The sequence below is a fragment of the Lethenteron reissneri genome, chromosome 66 (genome assembly GCF_015708825.2).
Source record: "Lethenteron reissneri isolate LAM-NWPU_2019-01 chromosome 66, ASM1570882v1, whole genome shotgun sequence".
NCBI classification, from domain to species: domain Eukaryota; kingdom Metazoa; phylum Chordata; class Hyperoartia; order Petromyzontiformes; family Petromyzontidae; genus Lethenteron; species Lethenteron reissneri.
In genome coordinates this window covers 2,211,487-2,229,739 of record NC_083844.1, presented here as the reverse complement: position 1 = coordinate 2,229,739, position 18,253 = coordinate 2,211,487, and the positions used below count along the sequence as shown (strand labels likewise).

At 48.7% G+C, this 18,253-nt stretch overlaps 1 protein-coding gene across 6 annotated transcripts; it reads right to left on the bottom strand.

Annotated features, from left to right (window-relative positions):
* Nucleotides 1-424: 424 nt before the first annotated feature.
* On the bottom strand, nucleotides 425-14,047 carry LOC133359751 (mediator of RNA polymerase II transcription subunit 12-like). Of its 6 annotated transcripts, none has more exons than XM_061578263.1 (7): nucleotides 13,430-14,047; nucleotides 13,198-13,313; nucleotides 12,370-12,489; nucleotides 10,649-10,787; nucleotides 7,893-8,156; nucleotides 5,977-6,035; nucleotides 425-4,387 (listed from the first exon to the last, which is right to left on the bottom strand). In XM_061578263.1, the coding sequence occupies exons 4-7, from the start codon at nucleotides 10,769-10,771 to the stop codon at nucleotides 2,296-2,298; spliced, it is 2,538 nt and encodes an 845-aa protein (XP_061434247.1). In that variant the 5' UTR covers nucleotides 10,772-10,787; nucleotides 12,370-12,489; nucleotides 13,198-13,313; nucleotides 13,430-14,047; the 3' UTR covers nucleotides 425-2,295. The 6 variants fall into 6 exon arrangements, with proteins under 6 accessions (XP_061434247.1, XP_061434249.1, XP_061434252.1 ...); XM_061578265.1 differs by having other exon boundaries at nucleotides 13,463-14,047; XM_061578268.1 differs by having other exon boundaries at nucleotides 425-4,325; nucleotides 5,975-6,035; nucleotides 13,198-14,047.
* Between the last annotated feature and the right edge of the window lie 4,206 nt (nucleotides 14,048-18,253).

The window sequence follows — 18,253 nt, the reverse complement described above, 5'->3', positions numbered from 1 at the left end:
CAGGTAACAAGCTGAGATTAGGAGCACTCCCTTTAAGATTGTGCTCCTAATCTCAGCTCGTTACCTGTATAAAAGACACCTGGGAGCCAGACATCTTTCTGATTGAGAGGGGGTCAAATACTTATTTCCCTCATTAAAATGCAAATCAATTTATAACATTTTTGACATGCGTTTTTCTGGATTTTTGTTGTTGTTATTCTGTCTCTCACTGTTCAAATAAACCTACCATTAAAATTATAGACTGATAATTTCTTTGTCAGTGGGCAAACGTACAAAATCAGCAGGGGATCAAATACTTTTTTCCCTCACTGTATATCGTATATTGTTAAATTTGAATCACAGTTCCTACTGTTCACAGTTACATTGTTTTTATAGCTTCATTTTGGTGATTTAGAATAACGTTTAGGTTTAGCCATATTTGTTTGTTTGTTGTAATACAGAGTTAGACTGACAACTTTAATCTACATTGTCTTATGGTTGTTGTTTGACTTGCATCCCACTGGGATTTTTGCACACAGCATTGATATACGGTACTTTTTCTGGAAGACTTTGCTGTTTTTTCCTAGATTTTTCTGTTGCGCGTAGTCAATTTAAGATGTTTCTTGTTCATGCTTTTGTTTGTTGCGGTTGCACCCGATTCAAGAGCCGAATGGCTCACAGGGCTATACCTAATAAATAAACTGAACTGATCATACATACATTTATCGTATTTTTGATGCCGAATGAATGATTATTTCGTGAGGTTACAAGCAAGGCAGCATTGTTGAAACAAACACACTCGCACAAACATAATTTATGAATAAAATAACGAAAAGGTGAAAATACAACAAAAGGAATTCTTCTGCAAGACTCCAGAACTGCATTCGAAGAAACTTTGGGCTAATTTTAATAACACTTTTCAAACTGTTAAGTTACGCGACTATACAGTGGAGACGGCCTGGGAAGGGCAAGGCAGTGGTGGTGCCAAGTTATTCATCAGCTGTGGCACAGCGAACCAGACCCCCCGAAGGCCAACTTCTCTTAGCATTCTCAACGAGCCGTGGTCGTAAAACATGTGCTCAATATGAAAGGTATCCATCAATAAATTTTTAGTTATTAACGAATGTTCGGGTTTTTATGACGCAATTTTCGATTCACGGAATTGAAATATCCACGTGTTTATTCTTTCCGAAACTTCACCTCTGGTGTGAGATTGTCAAAGCCAACAGGGAAGGCAACCCCATCAATCGGCAGACAGGGTAACAGTTATCCCCCCTGCAGTGCCAACAGCAGGAACGACATGCTTCTCCGGTGATTCCAACGTGGCGAGTTCCCTGAACAGGTTAATAATGTTTGTTTTAAACTTATCATTCATCCGTTTTAATGTTATTTTTGTATGGCAAAAAAAGTCACATTAGGTGTATTATTTTTTTCGGGTTAGGCAGAAGATTTGGATGACTGTCCAAAACAACACACATCCCTATTTTTTATGATAATAAATATTAAAGTAATGGGAAATAGACATTGACATTGACGCAATTTCGTTTTTACCCACGCATGTTTTTATGTTGTTGTTGAAAAAACGCATCACCTTTCATAAAAACCGCGGGATATATGTGTTGTTGATAATAATACCTGTGTTGTTGATAATAATACCTGTGTTGTTGATAATACCTGTGTTGATAATAACCCGCCATCGTCCAGTGTAAGATGTCATCGATGGTGTAAGAAAAATACATTTGCTACACGTACTGCACAGCCACTCTCTCGCTCTCTCTACAGACTGTGGTCATTGCGGGTAAGGGAACAACCCCTACCCGGTGAACAGATTCCACATTACGGCGGTTAGAGTCGCTTTGTTAATATTCTCATCAGCAACGAACAGCAGAGCTGCCCACCACATAAACACGCAGCCGTCAACGTGAATTCCAATTCGCTTGTTTAATTGTCGCTGCTCCTGCTGCTTTTGAGTAAGTAAAAAAAAGGCTGATGAATACACCAGATTAACAACAATTAAAATATTCACAACATACACACCCCCTGCCTTGGAAAAAAAAAGTGTCCTGCTCAAAACCAATACGGATGTAATAATAATCTTAACCATCGAACAATCGCAGTTTAGCATGCGGCGTATGGCAAGCAAAATAATTATTCTTCTGAGTTGGGACTACTACGAACGTGGAAATAAATCCGGTTCGATTCCTGGCCTGGGCTCGTGTCACAGTGGGGGCAAGTGATCTACCCAAACCGGAGCCCTGCTCCTCCCCTAGGTAGACTCGACCTTAAAAAAACACCAAGGAGGAGGTGGAGGACGACTCACAGGCAGGGCGAACTGAGGGAGCGGTGCACGGGAGTCTGGCCCAGTACGGTGACTTTGGCCACAAGGTAAACAACTTCACTGCCACCACCTCGACCACGACCACCACTGCCATGACCAGCACCACCACCACCACAGGCAGCACCGCCACGAACGCCACGACCACCACCATGGCCACCACCACCACCACAACCACCACAGCCACGACCACCACCATCACGACCACCACCGTCGCCACGGTCATGCCTACATGTGGACCGCTCCACCCGCGCCAGCATGGTTTGCGTGGCTCCGGTCCTGGCGCCGTCCTGATGCACGTACACCTCATGCACGCAGCGCCACGCTCGCCCCTCACGCCGCTGCTGCCACTGCTGCCCGCCACCAGCCGGAAACAGCACCCGGGCCAGAGTGTCGATGGAATACCCCTGCTGCTGTGTATCAGCGTCAAACAAATACTGCTGAGCTTGTTCCTGCGCTCCACTGTCCAGGTAATATGGCCCAGCCTCTGTGTTCACGATCGAGTACCGCTGCTGCTGCTGCGCGTCAGTGTCAGAGGCATACTGGCGAGCCTCAGTGTTCCCAATTGAGTACTGCTGCTCCTGTGCGCCACTGTCCATTGAGTACCACTGATTCTGTGCGTTGGGGTCAAAGAAATACTGCCGTTCCTCTTTGTTTTCGATTGAGTGCTCGTGCTGCTCCTGTGTATCAGCGTCAGAGACATACTGCCCAGCCTCTGTGTTCTCATTTGAATAGCCGTGCTGCTCCTCTGCGTCAGTGTCAGCTGAGTACTGGCACTGCTGCTCCTCTGCGTCAGTGTCAACTGAGTACTGGTACTGCTGCTCCTCTGCGTCAGTGTCAACTGAGTACCGGTACTGCTGCTCCTCTGCGTCAGTGTCAACTGAGTACCGGTACTGCTGCTCCTCTGCGTCAGTGTCAACTGAGTACCGGTACTGCTGCTCCCGTGCGTCAGTGTCAACTGAGTACCGGCACTGCTGCCCCCGTGCGTCAGTGTGAGCTGAGTACTGGTACTGCTGCCCCCGTGCGTCAGTGTCAGCTGAGTGCCGGTACTGCTGCCCCCGTGCGTCAGTGTCAACTGAGTACCGGCACTGCTGCCCCCGTGCGTCAGTGTCAACTGAGTACTGGTACTGCTGCCCCCGTGCGTCAGTGTCAGCTGAGTACTGGTACTGCTGCCCCCGTGCGTCAGTGTCAGCTGACTGCCGGTACTGCTGCTCCCGTGCGTCAGTGTCCGCTGAATACTGGCACTGCTGCCCCCGTGCGTCAGTGTCAACTGAGTACCGGCACTGCTGCCCCCGTGCGTCAGTGTCAGCTGAGTGCCGGTACTGCTGCTCCCGTGCGTCAGTGTCCGCTGAATACTGGCACTGCTGCCCCCGTGCATCAGTGTCAACTGAGTACCGGCACTGCTGCCCCCGTGCGTCAGTGTCAACTGAGTACTGGTACTGCTGCTCCCGTGCGTCAGTGTCAGCTGAGTGCCGGTACTGCTGCTCCCGTGCGTCAGTGTCAGCTGAGTACTGGCACTGCTGCCCCCGTGGGTCAGTGTCAACTGAGTACCGGCACTGCTGCCCCCGTGCATCAGTGTCAGCTGAGTACCGGCACTGCTGTCCCCGTGCATCAGTGTCAACTGAGTACCGGCACTGCTGTCCCCGTGCGTCAGTGTCAGCTGAATGCCGGTACTGCTGCCCCCGTGCGCTATTGTCAATGAGACTCTGCCGCACCCTCCTATCATTGTGAGTGAGGCGCTGCTGCTGCTGCACCCTAACGCTGGTGTCACTAACGAGTCGCTGCTCCGGCTGCTCTGGCTGCTGCTCGCCCGACTGGTCCCCGCAGCTGGGCGGGCGCTGCTGTGGGCAGCCCCTGTTGCAGTCCCTACTGTAGCCCCTGCTGTAGCCCCTGCTGCTGCTGCTGCCGCTGCTCTGCATGGCGCTCTGCTGCAGCGCCGTGCCACGGCTCCCCGGCTGGGTGTGAGGGCATAGCAAGACCATGGCTCCGGTGGCTCCCTCCTCACGCTCATCTGGGCCATTGAGAGCGAGCGCCAGCACCGTTAGCGCGACTCCTCCTCCTTCGCCACCACCAACAAGAACAACAGCAACAACACCACCACCAACAAATAAAAATACAAAGATCCCCCGTATAGCCTTAACATACTGTTGGGGCAAGTGCTGTTAGCGAGCACCTATGAAGGCCGGCATGGCACACGAGGGGGTGGGTAGCCAGCACCACGCCCGGCCGCCTTTGTCTTCTCAGTGGTGATGTTTACACACTGCACCAGGTACTCATTTGAGGCTGAGTCGATCTAGGGAAGCCCAGGACCGGTTAAGATATTCGTAACTGGTGTTGGCCGTGAGCGGGAATTGAACTTGGGTCACCAGGTTGATAGCGCAGCATGCTAACTGCTACACTAACACTCCAACACCACGACCGACAACAACAACCGCCATTCGTCACTAAGTGGCGGTAACGTTACCATGGCGCCTGTGCCAGGCTAGGTGCACTCGGAGGCCATCATGTGAAGTGTCGAAGGCTCGCTGCTGGCAATAGATCATGGGACATATCCAGCAGATGCCATGGGTTGGCTGACTGAAATGACTGTAAGATGCACCACCTGTACCCCCTTCTGTGCCAACTCGTTGCGTTTTATCAGCCTGGTGCTCGGCTCGTTGTTGTGAGGATTGCTCCTCTGCCCTCCGCTGTTGTTGGAGTGTGACTGCCTCCAACTGCCCAGTCGCCTCAAAGTACACCTAGCCTATAACTGTTCAGTAGCGTCCTTCACGAGCCTCCTGCTCCAATACCGCTGATACCGGTCATCGGCAAGTCCACCCAGCTCCACATCCTCCTGTACCGCATCAGCTCCATCTCTCCTCCATCACCACTTCCGTCACCACCATCATCACAGCGTCGTCATTGTTATAATAAAGGTGTCAGTCCAGTGTAGCTGCACCACAAGGGGCTCCAGAACTGATGTTAATGACTGCTACCAAAGACCAAGAGCTCCATGCAAAGTGACATAACCAGGGCAGTAGCTGGATTCATACATCTATTGGGCCATTTTTGCCAGTATCAAAATGAGAATAAAAAATGAATTCACCTTTATCCTTTCTGGCAATAATACAGGAGGAGGCGTTAAGATATATTAAACCCCAAATAGACACTGCCTATTATCGCAAGGAATCATAAAGTCTCCATTAACCCACACATCATGCTTATGGTAAAACATGCAATACAAACATGCTTCGATGATAATGTATGCATTGTCTTCGAAAATGATTGGCCTACACCAGCGTGCATGTTTTACCACAAGCGCGATGTGTAGTTAAGGCAGACTTGATGACGGTGGTGGGATGTTAACTACCTCGACCGGTATGCAGGAGGTTGTGTGTTCGATCCCGATCTTAATAACTCGCCGGACGCAATCGCACATCTGTGAAAAAATATCTTTATAGCTCTATAAACTAAACAATTTGGTACTTTAGCAGATAAGGCCCCATTGAGCTACGTAGCTCTTTTTCAGAAGCCCACCTGACCATCGCACGTAACGATAGCTCAAGGAAGTGGCCTATAATCCGGTGGACATTCATAGCAGCAGACAAATACTCGCAACACAGTCTCAAACACAGATTCTAATTCTGGGCGTGCAGAGAAGGTAGACGGTAGGCCACTCACCACTGCAACTCGCCGGCAAATCCATCTGTGCGGCGCTCCTCCTGTTCACGGACCTCATGCTCTGCAAAGGGGGGGGGGGGGGGGAGATTGCCCTGACTCAGTACATAGCCAACCGTGCTAATCTTAGGTGGGCGTTGTAACGCCGCGCGTTGTAACGGTACACGTTCCGCGTTATAATGCGCGCATTCTATATACTCGTTGGTCATTGACGGCAATGATGGTCGCTCCCCTGTGATGTGGCGTTATAAACGACACATGGTTATAATGGTGCGGGTTGCGTGTTATAACAGGTACGCTCCGGGTTATAACCGGGTGTGCCCCGGGGTATAACAATGCATGTTCCGCATTATAACGATGCACGTTCCAGGTTATAACGGTGCACATTCCGCGTTGTGCGAGCAGTGTTCGCGAATGGAAGAACCGCATTGCAGAGAAAATGCGTTCTAGCGTGAACACCGCCACACGTTAAGCGAGGACTTGCATAGTGTGGTGCACTGTGCTGCCTAATTGTATTGTGTGCTGTATTGTGTGCTGCGGTGGCTAGGAAACGTTATCTCCCTCGCTTGGTATACAGGAGGTCGTGGGTTCGATCCTGACAGTGACTTCTGCTGTATATTTAGAGTGTGTTCTCCCCGGGTTCTCCAGTTTTTCCCCTCCACATTTAGAATCAATACCACGCGATGAATTGAATTGGCTGCTATTAATTTCCGCACAATGAATATCCACTTGGTTGAGCTATCATTTGTGGCCAGGTTGCCTCTAAAAAGAGCTACATAGCTCAGTGGACCTTACCTAGGAAAATAAAAATAGCTAAATTGATCCTATGGGTCTCTATATTAGTATATTAGTCTCCATGTCAGTACAACCTCGCTGAGAGCCTCATCACTAAGCCACAGCCTGGAGATATATGGCCACGTCATCGACACTAACCCAGAGCCTCCTCCTCCTTGATATGGCTGGTGTTGATATCGAGCCACAACCATACATTTTACATTGAGATGGCCGAGCCCAGATAACTGCGTCAGGAGTGAGTGGAGCGTATTGGGGAATTATTTATTTGCGAATCGGGGAATTATTTACTTGTGAATTGGGGCATTATTTATTTGTGAATTGGGGCATTATTTATTGGTGAATTGGGGAACTATTTATTGGTGAATTGGGGAACTATTTATTTGTGAATCGGGTGGAAGGCTGTGGTATATCTTGCTGTATATTTGGAGTCTCTCTCCCCATAGTCGCGTGGATTTTTCTTTAGGTCCTCCAGTTTTTCCTTCAAAAATTAGAAACAACATCACGTGAGTAGTTAGCTGCTATAAATTTCCACATGATGATAAGCCACTTCGTTGAGCTGTCATTTGTGATGGCCAGGTCGCTTCTGAAAAGGAGCTACACAGCTCAGTGGACCTTACCTGGCAAAATAAACAATAGTAGAGGAAAGTATATATTTGTGAATCAGGCATTATTTAAGTTTGTGTTTGTTGAGTGTTGCAATGTTGCCTCCTTAGCGTTCGTGTGGGGCGTTGCTGTGCCACGTCGTTGCGCAGCGCCATGGATTTTATTCTCCCTCCACATTTAGAAACGTGCATTGAGATTATTTAGATTATTTTGGTGCTATTAATGTCCAAATAATGGGCCACTTTGTTAAGCTATAATTTGTGGCCAGGTTGCTTCGGAAAAATAAGTTAATTCCTCAGTGGGCTTTGCCTGGTAGGATGGGGATGATTTAGTTGTATTTGTATGTGTTTGGGTGATTTGTTTAACCTTCTTATACTTTGCACTCCGTTTGTGTGTTGTGTTTGTTGTCGTAACGTTCTTACCCCGTGCCCCTACTGGACATCTGTGAAAAAGAACTTTATAGCTCATCTGATTCCTCCTGCAGTATAAATAATGATTTTAATTCTAATACTACCGCACTCACCGTCACCATGACGCGGATCACAGCGGTCACCAGCAGCAGCAGTGGCAGCAGCAGCAGCAGCAGAGTCAGCGCCCTCGACGTTAGCAGCTGCTCCAGCACACAGTCACCGCCACTGCCACCACGGCCAAGGCCCTCGCCAGCTGCAGCTCCGACCTCTCCTCCACCGGCTTCACCTCCTTGCTGCTCCATGCCCATCTCTTGCTCCATTCCCATCTCTTGCTCCATGCCCATCTCTTGCTCCATGCCCATCTCTTGCTCTGCGCCCTTTTCTCACCGCAATGGGGAGGGGTTGTGGCAGGGGAGGTGGAGGGAAGGGCATCGCAACTAAGCTGGGCTCACGAGCGTGTGGGCAGCTACGGCTGGTCGCTGGAAAGCTGATGGCCGTTTACCGGGGGGGGGGGGGATAAAAAAGAGGAACTGTTTTTCACAACAAGGCTTTTCCACGCTTCATCAGGGGGTGTTTTTTTTTATAATCGCGAGTGTCCATACAAAGCCAACCGTAGTAATCAGAGGTGTGGGGGAAGGACAACAAACTATGGATCTCTGTGCGAGTCCAAATTGGTATACAGTGTCTCATCAGCATGCTTGAATCAGCGCTGGTGAATTGCCAGATGTTAAAGGCAAGGAACTTCTCTTTAAGAGAGGAGTTCTTTAGGGGATTGGAATATTTATTCAATTCCTGTTATGAAACGTAGGCTTCTTGTGAGTTTATGTGGGGGCGAGGTGTTAACTATCTCGCCTGGTATACAGGAGGTCGTGGGTTCGATCCCAACTCTGACGCCTGTTGTATATTTGGAGTTTGCGGTGTCTTTTTCCCTGTGGTCATGTGTATTTTTTCTCCAGTATCCTCCAGTTTTTTGCACATTTAGAATCAATGTCACGCGTTTTTGGCTGCTGCTATAAATTTCCACATTTGTGATAGCCAGGTCACTTCTGAAAAAGAGCTACATAGCTTAGTGAGCCTTACCTCCTTCGACACCGAGGTCTCGAACTGTTATAGCCTCACATCACTTTACACTACACAATACACTACACTACTATACACTACACTATACACTACTATACACTGCAATACTATACATTAGATTACTATATACAACACTACTATACACTACTCTATACACTAGACTGCTATGCACCACACTATACACTACACTATACACTACTTTACACGACGCTACTATACACTACACTACTCTACACTACACTGCTGGATCTATTGAGGTCTTACTCTTAGTTTTTTCGGTAAAGTCACGTAGGTAAACAAATGAAATTAAAATTAATAAAAATAATTTTAATTTCATTTTTTTACCTACGTGACTAAACAAATGAAATTAAAATTAAGAAAAATAATTTTAATTTCATTTTTTTACCTACGTGACTTTACCGAAAAAACTAAGAGTATGAATCCTTGCAGTCACGAAAGCTTCAAATATAGAACTATTGAGGTCTGGTGGTATTCTGTCAGCAGATTTAATTTTACCACCATACTGCGATGTTTTACTATTTTACCACCACCATTTTACCACCACGACTCTTAACCACCATTTTTACCACGATTTTACCACCACGATGCTTATCACCACAATGTTTACCACCACCATTTTACCAGCACCGGTTTTACCACCACGATTTCACCACCATGACTTTTACCACCACGAATTTTACCACTACGGTTTTACCACCTTGATTTTTACCACCACGATTTTACCACCACGATTTTTACCACCATGATTTTACCACCACGATTTTTACCACAACCATTTTTACCACCACGATTTTTAACACCACAATTTTTACCACCACGATCTTTACCACCACAATTTTTACCACCATGATGTGACATTGTCAGAAAATGTCATCGTTGCTGGAAGATGTCAGAGTGAGTGAAGAGAGTGCGCGTGTCTCTGAAGTCCAGTCCGTCGAAGCACTCCAATCCACCGCAGGCATCTGGAGGTTCTCCATTACTCGTAGGCTGCCAGGCTGTGGTAACACTGCTGGAGCAAATCTCCAGTTTGGAAGTGAATTCTTCACCCAAACCTCCTTGGCCGTAGGGAGGTCGATGAACCAGCGATTACATTTTCGGTGTTGTGGTGATTTTGGATCACCACTTATTTTCAAGGGCAATTTAGAAGTGCCAGTCGGCTTTGGCCTACAGTCTCAAAACTGACCCACAACCTCAACACTGAAGCACAGCCTCAACCTTGACCCATAGCCTCAACACTGACCCACAAACTCAACATTAACGCACAACCTCAATACTGACCCATGGCCTCAACACTGACTCATAGCCTCAACACTAACCCACAAACCCAACACTGGGTCACAGCCTCTAGACTGACCGATTGCTTCAACACTGAACCACAGCCTCAACCCTGAACCACAACCTCAACACTGACTCATAGCCTCAACACTGACCCACATCCTCAACACTGGCCCACAGCCTCAACACTGACCAATAGCCTCAACACTGACCCACAGTCTCCACACTGACACACAACCTCAACCCTGACCGAAAGCCTCAACAACATCGACCCATAGCCACAAAACGGATCAACAACCTCAACACTGACCCACAGCCTCAACAACAACCCACAACCTCAACACTGACACAGCCTCAACAACACTGACCCATAACCACAACAGTGACCCACAGCCTCAACAACACTAACCCACATCCCTAGACGTAAATCCATAGTGTACACACTCTACCCCACAGACTCAGCAGTGACGCACCACCTCTGAAGCTCTCTCACCTCCCCTGTGCCAGCCGCGTCCCTGCGCTGCTGCTGCTGGCAGCAGAAAAGCCACGAGACATCGGTCACCTGCGTCCAGTGGAGGGCGGCATCGAGGAACCAGACGAGCATGGAGCCCCACATGGCCCCACGCGGAGGCCTGCATGCCACCGATACACACAAAGAAAAATATATCCCCCCATATAGCCTTAACAGACTGTTGAGGCAAGTGCTGTTAGCGAATAGCAGCACCTATGAAGGTCGGCACAGCACATGAGGGGGTGGGTGGCCAACACCACGCCCGGCCGCCGTTGTCTCCCTCCTGGCCATGTTTATGCATTGCACAAGGTAATCATGTGAGGCTGAGTTGACCTAAGGGAGGCCCAGGGCCGGTTAAAATTATCATCACTGGTTCTGGCCGTGTGCGGGAATCAAAGTCGAGTCACTGGATTTGTAGCACAGCGCGATAACTACTGAGCCACCGCTATCCACATCATGAACACAAAGATGTATCACCATAGACACAGACACACAGAGACACATCAACACAGACACAAATAGAGACACAGACATATAAAGACGCATCAACACAACAACCGCCATTCACCACTCAGTGGCGGTGACGTGCTGATGGCGCTTGTGCCAGGCTATGTGCACATTAAGGCCAGGTGAAGTGGCAAATGCCCCCTGGCAGGTCACGGGGCAGACCCAGGTGCCATGGGTCGACTAAGATCACTGGCCGATGCACCACCTGTGCCCCCTACTGTGCCAACTTGCTGTGTTTTAACCTCCCGGCGCTCTGCTCGTTGTTGAGCGTTGCTCTGCCCTCCGTTGTTGCTGGAGGGAGACTGCCTCTAACTGCCCAGTAGCATCCTTCACGAGCCTCCTCCACAGAGGCCGACCTTGACACCGCTGATATCAGTCATCGGCAAGTCCACTCAGCTCCACATCCTAGCCCGTGCTGCGCCCATTTAGCTTCCTTTATCGGGCCAAACAAAAGCTGTTTGGGCATGCGGTGATTGGGCATTCGGGCAACATGGCCCAGCCAACGCAACCTTGCCTGCCGGAGGAGCTCACCGATGGGACTTTGCCCAGATCTTTCAAGGATTTGTGAGCTCCTCACACAATCCAGCCTGGTTAAACCCAGGATGGATCGTAGGTAGGCCAGCCTAAATGTTTCTAACCGGCGAAGATGCTCCATTCGGGGGGTCCACGTTTCGCAAGCGTAGAGACGGGAGGGAATGACTGTGGCGGAGAAGGCCTGAAGCTTTGTGAGGAGCGACAGACCAGGTAGCTTCCACACAGCATTACGCAACCGATGAAAAGATATTGCCGCTCGACTGATTCGGAGTGAGACCTCTGCTTTTAAACTGGAGCCGGTCATGAGCACACTGCCCAGGTATGGGAAACTCTCCAATCTCTCCACAACTGCCCCATCACCGATTGGAGTTGTGGGGGTGGAGTGTCCGATGGTACAAAATACCCAGGCAGGTGCTTAGTTTTGGTGGGGCTGATGGTAAGGCCCCACCTCTTAGTGGCAGACTCGAGTTTCAGCAGCAGCGCCTCCACCTCCTCCTGAGTGAGCCGCAATTACCAGGTCGTCGGCATACATAATGTGGTTGACCAATAGGGAGCCATCCCTTGACCGTACCCAGGCATCGATCAGCCTCCCATTGTATCTGTACCAGATGATACATAACGCACACACACATACACACTGCCAGCCACTCAATGTCTCGTACCTGTGCACACGAGGATGTCTCGCTGATTCGCTCTCAGTCCGCACGCTGCGGGAGCGTCCGTCCGTCCTTCACAGACTCTCAAAACGCGCCACTCAACTCCCGCTAGATATAGAGGGCACACTGCCCGATAGCGCACACATTGCAGCGTGAGCAAGCAGCCTCAAACTGTGACCTCTGGTTTTTAGTTAGGGTGAAGTTCATCCTTTGGTTAGCTACATACGGTGTGAAAAAAGTGCAACATATACACAGAGCACGGTTGACTACATACGGTGCAAAAGAAGTTCAACATGTACATATGAATGTTGAACTTCTTTCGCACTGTACGTAGCCAACCGTGCTAATCGGAGGCGCAATTAATCAGGCACTTGCAATTTACATAAGTTTAATTGTTGTTTTGATTATATTTTCAATGTCATCGTACGTGTCACCAGATTTTAATGTGTTAATTATTGTATCCATTCAATAGTGACTTTTTTTACACGTTTAACCTCACTACCACCCTGGCTGAGTGGATGGGTGAGCGGGTGGGTGGGTGAGTGAGTGGGTGGGTGAGTGGTTCGGTGAGTGGTTGGGTGAGTGGTTGGGTGGGTGAACGAGTGGGTGGGCGAGGGAGTGGTTGAGTGGGTGGGTGGTTGGGTGGGCGAGTGGGTGGGTGGTTGGGTGGGCGAGTAGGGTGGGTGGTTGGGTGAGTGAGTGGTTGGGTGGGTGAGTGGGTGAATGAGTGTGCCAGTGAGTTTGCATGTCTCTCTCCCCGTGTTCGCGTGGATTTTTTTATCCAGGTCCTCCGGGTTTTTTCCCCTCCACATTTAGAAACACGCATCGAGATACCTTTTGATTATTTTCCTGCTATAAATGTCCACGTGACGATACGCCACTTTGTTGAGCCATCGTTTGTGACCAGGTCGCTTGTAGAAAAATAAGTGAATGCCTCAGTGGGCTTTCACCTGGTAAGATAAAAAAATAATGTAGTTGTATTTGTATATATATATTTTAAGTTATTTGTTTACCTTTCATACACTTTGCTACTCCTATCGTGTTCATGAGTGTTGTTGGAACGTACCGGGCATCCGTGACAATGCACATCGCAGCTCACCGGGATTGTAGTTGTGTAGTTATCGTAGTTAGAGTTAAAGTTACTACAGTCCTTGTCGTAGATGTAGTTATTGTTATAGTTAGTGTGGTTTTGTACTTGTTATAACTGTTATTGTAGTTGCTATAGTTATTGTGGTTATAATTATCGTAAATGTAGTTGTTATAGTTGTTGCTGTAGTTATTGTAGTACAGTCGTTATTGTAGTTATTGTTAATGTAGTTATATTTATTGTACTAATTATAGTTGTTGTTGTAGTAGTTATTGTTAATGTAGTTATATTTATTGTAGTAACTATAGTAGTTGTTGCTGTAGTTACTGTAGTATAGTTATAGTTCTTGTAATTATAGTTGTAGATAGTATCGTTACAGTAGTACAATCGTTATCATAGTGGTTTTCATTTATTACTTTAGTTATAGTTATTGTAGATATTAGTTATAATAATATATTATAGTTATGATAGTATGATATATTTTAGTAATTATAGTATATATTATAGTATTATATATTATAGTTATTATACTAAGAATAGTATTATATATGACAGTAATTGTTGCTGTAGTTACTGTAGTACAGTCATCACCATGGTTGCCGCGCTATAACGGTCGCGGCCGGCGCTACATCACGTGATGATTCCCGGCGCGCCGATTGGCCGTTTCACTCCCTCCTCGCGGCGGGGTTCGCGTTGCCGCCTCCTATCAGAAGGCGGTGAAGAGTCTTTGCGTCGTGACGTCACTACGCGCGGCAACGCGATGACGTCACGCGGGAGGGGGGGGCGAGCTGCACGTTGCAACGCGGAAGACGCGGATTTACCGACCTCGAAAGTGGCGCGCTGTGACGTCATGTCGGACATCGCGTCGCGACGAGGGGCGCGATGACGTCATGTCGGGCGAGCTCTGCTCCCGGTGTCGCTTGCTCCCAGCAGGAGGCCGCCTCGCCTGGCCCACAGGAGGCCGTGGGTTCGGTCGCCACCCTCACGATGCCTGTGCTGCTGTCTGCAGTTTGCCTGTCTCTCTCTCCGTGGTGATTGTGAGTGGCGTTGAGTGGTGGTGAGTGGCGATGGGTGGTGGTGGTGCGTGGTGGTGAGTGACGGTGCGTGGTGGTGAGTGGCGGTGAGTGGTGTTGAGTGGTGGTGAGTGGCGATGGGTGGTGGTGGTGCGTGGTGGTGAGTGACGGTGCGTGGTGGTGAGTGGCGGTGAGTGGCGTTGAGTGGTGGTGAGTGGCGATGGGTGGTGGTGGTGCGTGGTGGCGAGTGGCGGTGCGTGGTGGTGAGTAGTGGTGAGTGGTGTTGAGTGGCGGTGAGTTGTGATCAGTAGTGGTGAGTGGTGGAAAGCGGTGGTGAGTAGTGGTGAGTGGTGGTGAGTGGCGGTGAGTTGTGATCAGTAGTGGTGAGTGGTGGAAAGCGGTGGTGAGTAGTGGTGAGTGGTGGTGAGTGGCGGTGAGTGGTGGTGAGTGGTGGTGGTGAGTGGCGTTGAGTGGTGGTCAGTGGCGATGGGTGGTGGTGGTGAGTGGTCAGTGGTTGCGAGTGACGGTGAGTGGTGGTGATTGAATGATGTTGAGTGGCGTTGAGTGGCGATCAGTGGCGGTCAGTGGTGGTCAGTGGTGGTGAGTGGTTGTGAGTGGTCAGTGGTGGTGAGTGGCGTTGAGTGGTGGTGACTAGCGGTCGGTGGCGTTGAGTGGCGGTGAGTGGTTGTGTGGTGGTGAGTCGCGGTCAGTGGTGAATGGTGGTGAGTGGCCGTCAGTGGTGGTGAGTAGTGGTCAGTGTTGGTGAGTGGTGGTGAGTGAATAGCGGTGAGTGAATGGCGGTGAATGATGGTGACTGGCGATGAGTGGTGGTTAGTGGCAGTGAGTCGTGGTCGGTGGTGGTGAGTGGTGGTGAGTAATTGTCAGTGGTGGTGAGTAGTGGTGAGTGCTGGTCAGTAGTGGTGAGTGGTGGTGAGTCATTGTCAGTGGTGGTGAGTGGTGGTGAGTAGTGGTCAGTGATGGTGAGTGGCGGTGAGTAGTGGTGAGTGGTGGTCAGTGGTGGTGAGTGCTGGTCAGTAGTGGTGAGTGGTAGTCAGTGGTGGTGAGTGGTGGTCAGTGACTGAGTAGTCGTGAGTGGTGGCCAGTGGCGGTGAGTGGTGCTGAGTGGCAGTGAATAGTGGTGAGTGGTGGTCAGTGGCATTGAGTGACGATTAGTGACGGTGGGTGGCGGTGAGTGGTTGTGAGTGGCGGTGAGTCGTGGTGAGTAGTGGTCAGTGGTGGTGAGTGGTGGTCCGCCTGAGGACGACTACAAGCGGTCGTCCTCAGCTGTTACAAGGTTATTTATGTGGCGAAGGGCAAGGAGGCAGGATCTGAGCTGGAAAGGAATTCCATCCCCAGACACAAGCACGTCAGTTATGTTAATGGCGGAGATTAGGGAGAGAGATTAGCATGAAATGAGCTTTCATTTCCCATGGTTGGGGATACAGCTTTGCGGATTCTGCGTTCTGAGTATCCATTCCTCTTGAGGCCTTGTCGTACGTGCTCCAGTTCACTGGCTAGGTGGCGCTGGTTGGAGATGCAGTGGACCCTATGGTGTAGTGATTTGATGAAGTTCTGGGCCGGATGGTGGTGGGAGTCACGCTTTAGATAGGAATCCGTGTGGGTGGCTTTCCTGTAGACGGAATGTCCCAACGAGCCATAAGGCCTCTTCTCGATCAAAACATCCAGGAATGGTAGCTTGCCATCATTTTCCACTTCCATGGTGAATTTGATGGATGGGTGTATGGAATTTATGTGGTTGAAAAAATGGTTCAGTTCTGGCTGGCCATGTGGCCAGATGACGAAAGTGTCATCTACGTATCGCTTCCACAGGGACTGACGTAGGGTGGATGTCAGGATGGCATCTGTTTCAAATTTCTCCATGAAAACATTCGCTACCATTCCAGATGAAGTAAGTGTTGGTAAGGCAGTGCCTCACCAAAGTTGGTAAATCAGGATTCAGTCCCTGTTGGACCAAGTCTTCAATGATTGCTAAGGTGTCAGGTACAGGTACCTTGGTGAACAGAGAGACTACATCGAAGCTGACAAGCAAATCATCTGGAGACAGTGAAATGTCCTTGATTAGAGAAACCAAGTGAGCTGAGTTAAGTACTGCTGAGGTGGTCTTGCCCATGAAGCAGGGTCTCAGACAGAAATCGGGCCAGTTTGTAGGAGGTGAGTTGATGGTAGAAACGATAGGATGGAGTGGAGTACCTTTATTGATTTTTGGAAGGCCATAAAATCTGAGTGGTCTAGCAGGTGAAGGATTTAGAGAGAGCTGCTTGTTCGGTTTGATTAGAGAAGTCGAATTAGTGATTATTTTGTTGGTTTTTGTAGCCAGTTGTCCACCTAACTAAGTTGTGTCTACGGCAGCAGTTACATTGGGGAAACGAAATTACGTCTCGGACCGTGTTCGCGAACACAAGGCAGATTTGAAATACGGCAGAACCAATACCTCTGCCGTAGCTGATCATTGTTCTAACGCAGTGGGCTCGCATTATATTGTTTTTTTTTCTGAGACCAAGGTACTCTGCAAAGCTTCGGGCTACCATCAAAGATATGTCCATGAAGCCATCCAGATAAATAAACACAGACAATTTCAACCGAGAAGATGGTTATAAGCTGAGCAATCATTGGAAGGACGTTATTAACCAAGCAAAGTCGTAACTTGCTGTGGTGCTTCCATTCTTCCCTGCCGCTTGGCTGTTATCTCCGACTCTCTGAGTTGCATTGCCCTGTTAGGTGCCTCTGCATTAACGGGCTGGGGTCTCACTAACATGGCCACCTCTGCTCCCTTAGCCTCGATGTATCGATGGTTCCGGCTGTGATGGGCTGTGCGTCTCACTGGCGCGACCACCGTTGCAGTGGTTCTCTTGCGTGTACGCGCTTGCCTCTCACAGCGCAGTTGGCAGCGCTGCAGCTTGTGTTATACATAGACATGACATTAACTTGCTAATCCCCCTAATCTCTCTGCCTAATCTCTCCCATCAACATAGTGCTAATCTCCCATTAACACTGCTGTTGTGCGCATATGCGGAGACGGAAGCTCATTTCATGCTAATCTCTCTCCGTAATCTCCCCCATTAACACAACTGACGTGCTTGCGTCCAATGATGGAATACCTTTTCAGCTCAGACCCCGCTTGTTTGCCCTTCGCCACATATATAACCTTGTTGTAACAGCTCTCTCGCTGATTCAGCAGTTCCACTGCTGGATTATTATTATTTTTTCCGCCTGAGGACGGCCGATTGTGTTGCAATCGAAACGTCGTGATCTATTACTTTTTTATTTTATTTTTCTACCTACGTAACTTTACCGAAAGAACCAAAGAGAATGGATTACTGCAGTCACGAAAGCTTCAAATCAAGAGTAGTGTAGTGTATAGTGTAGTGCATCATCATTCCGATCCATGGGCAGACAGCCCCGGTATGTGACCACATGTCCTCATTTATTTCCACTTTCCTCTCTGTCTTGTAGTATATGTGCTCAAGTAATGCTACATCTTATGATGTCTTCGTCAAGCCATTCATTCTCTGTTAGGTCTTCCTCTCTTTCCTGTTCCTTCCATTTTCCAAACAACAACAACACACTTTTACTGTTGTTGTTGTCCATCCTACTACATACAGTATGTGTCCAAATATTGCCAGTTTTATTCTCATCACTGCATTATTATCATCATCATCAGTTTGTGTACTTCAATGTGCAACCTTTTTCTTCTATGTTGGTCACTCTTTGGGTCCAGCTTCGATGCAGCAGCATCCTTTTGTAGCAATACATTTCAAGTGCCAATGTC

Coding starts and splice junctions, on each gene's coding strand:
- LOC133359751 (XM_061578263.1), bottom strand. CDS start 10,771: ATGTGGGGCTCCATGCTCGTCTGGTTCCTCGATGCCGCCCTCCACTGG. Junction 6,036..7,892: donor TGATCCGCGTCATGGTGACG/GTGAGTGCGGTA, acceptor CCCCCTTTGCAG/AGCATGAGGTCCGTGAACAG. Junction 4,388..5,976: donor GATTTGCCGGCGAGTTGCAG/TGGTGAGTGGCC, acceptor TGTTGTTCTTGT/TGGTGGTGGCGAAGGAGGAG.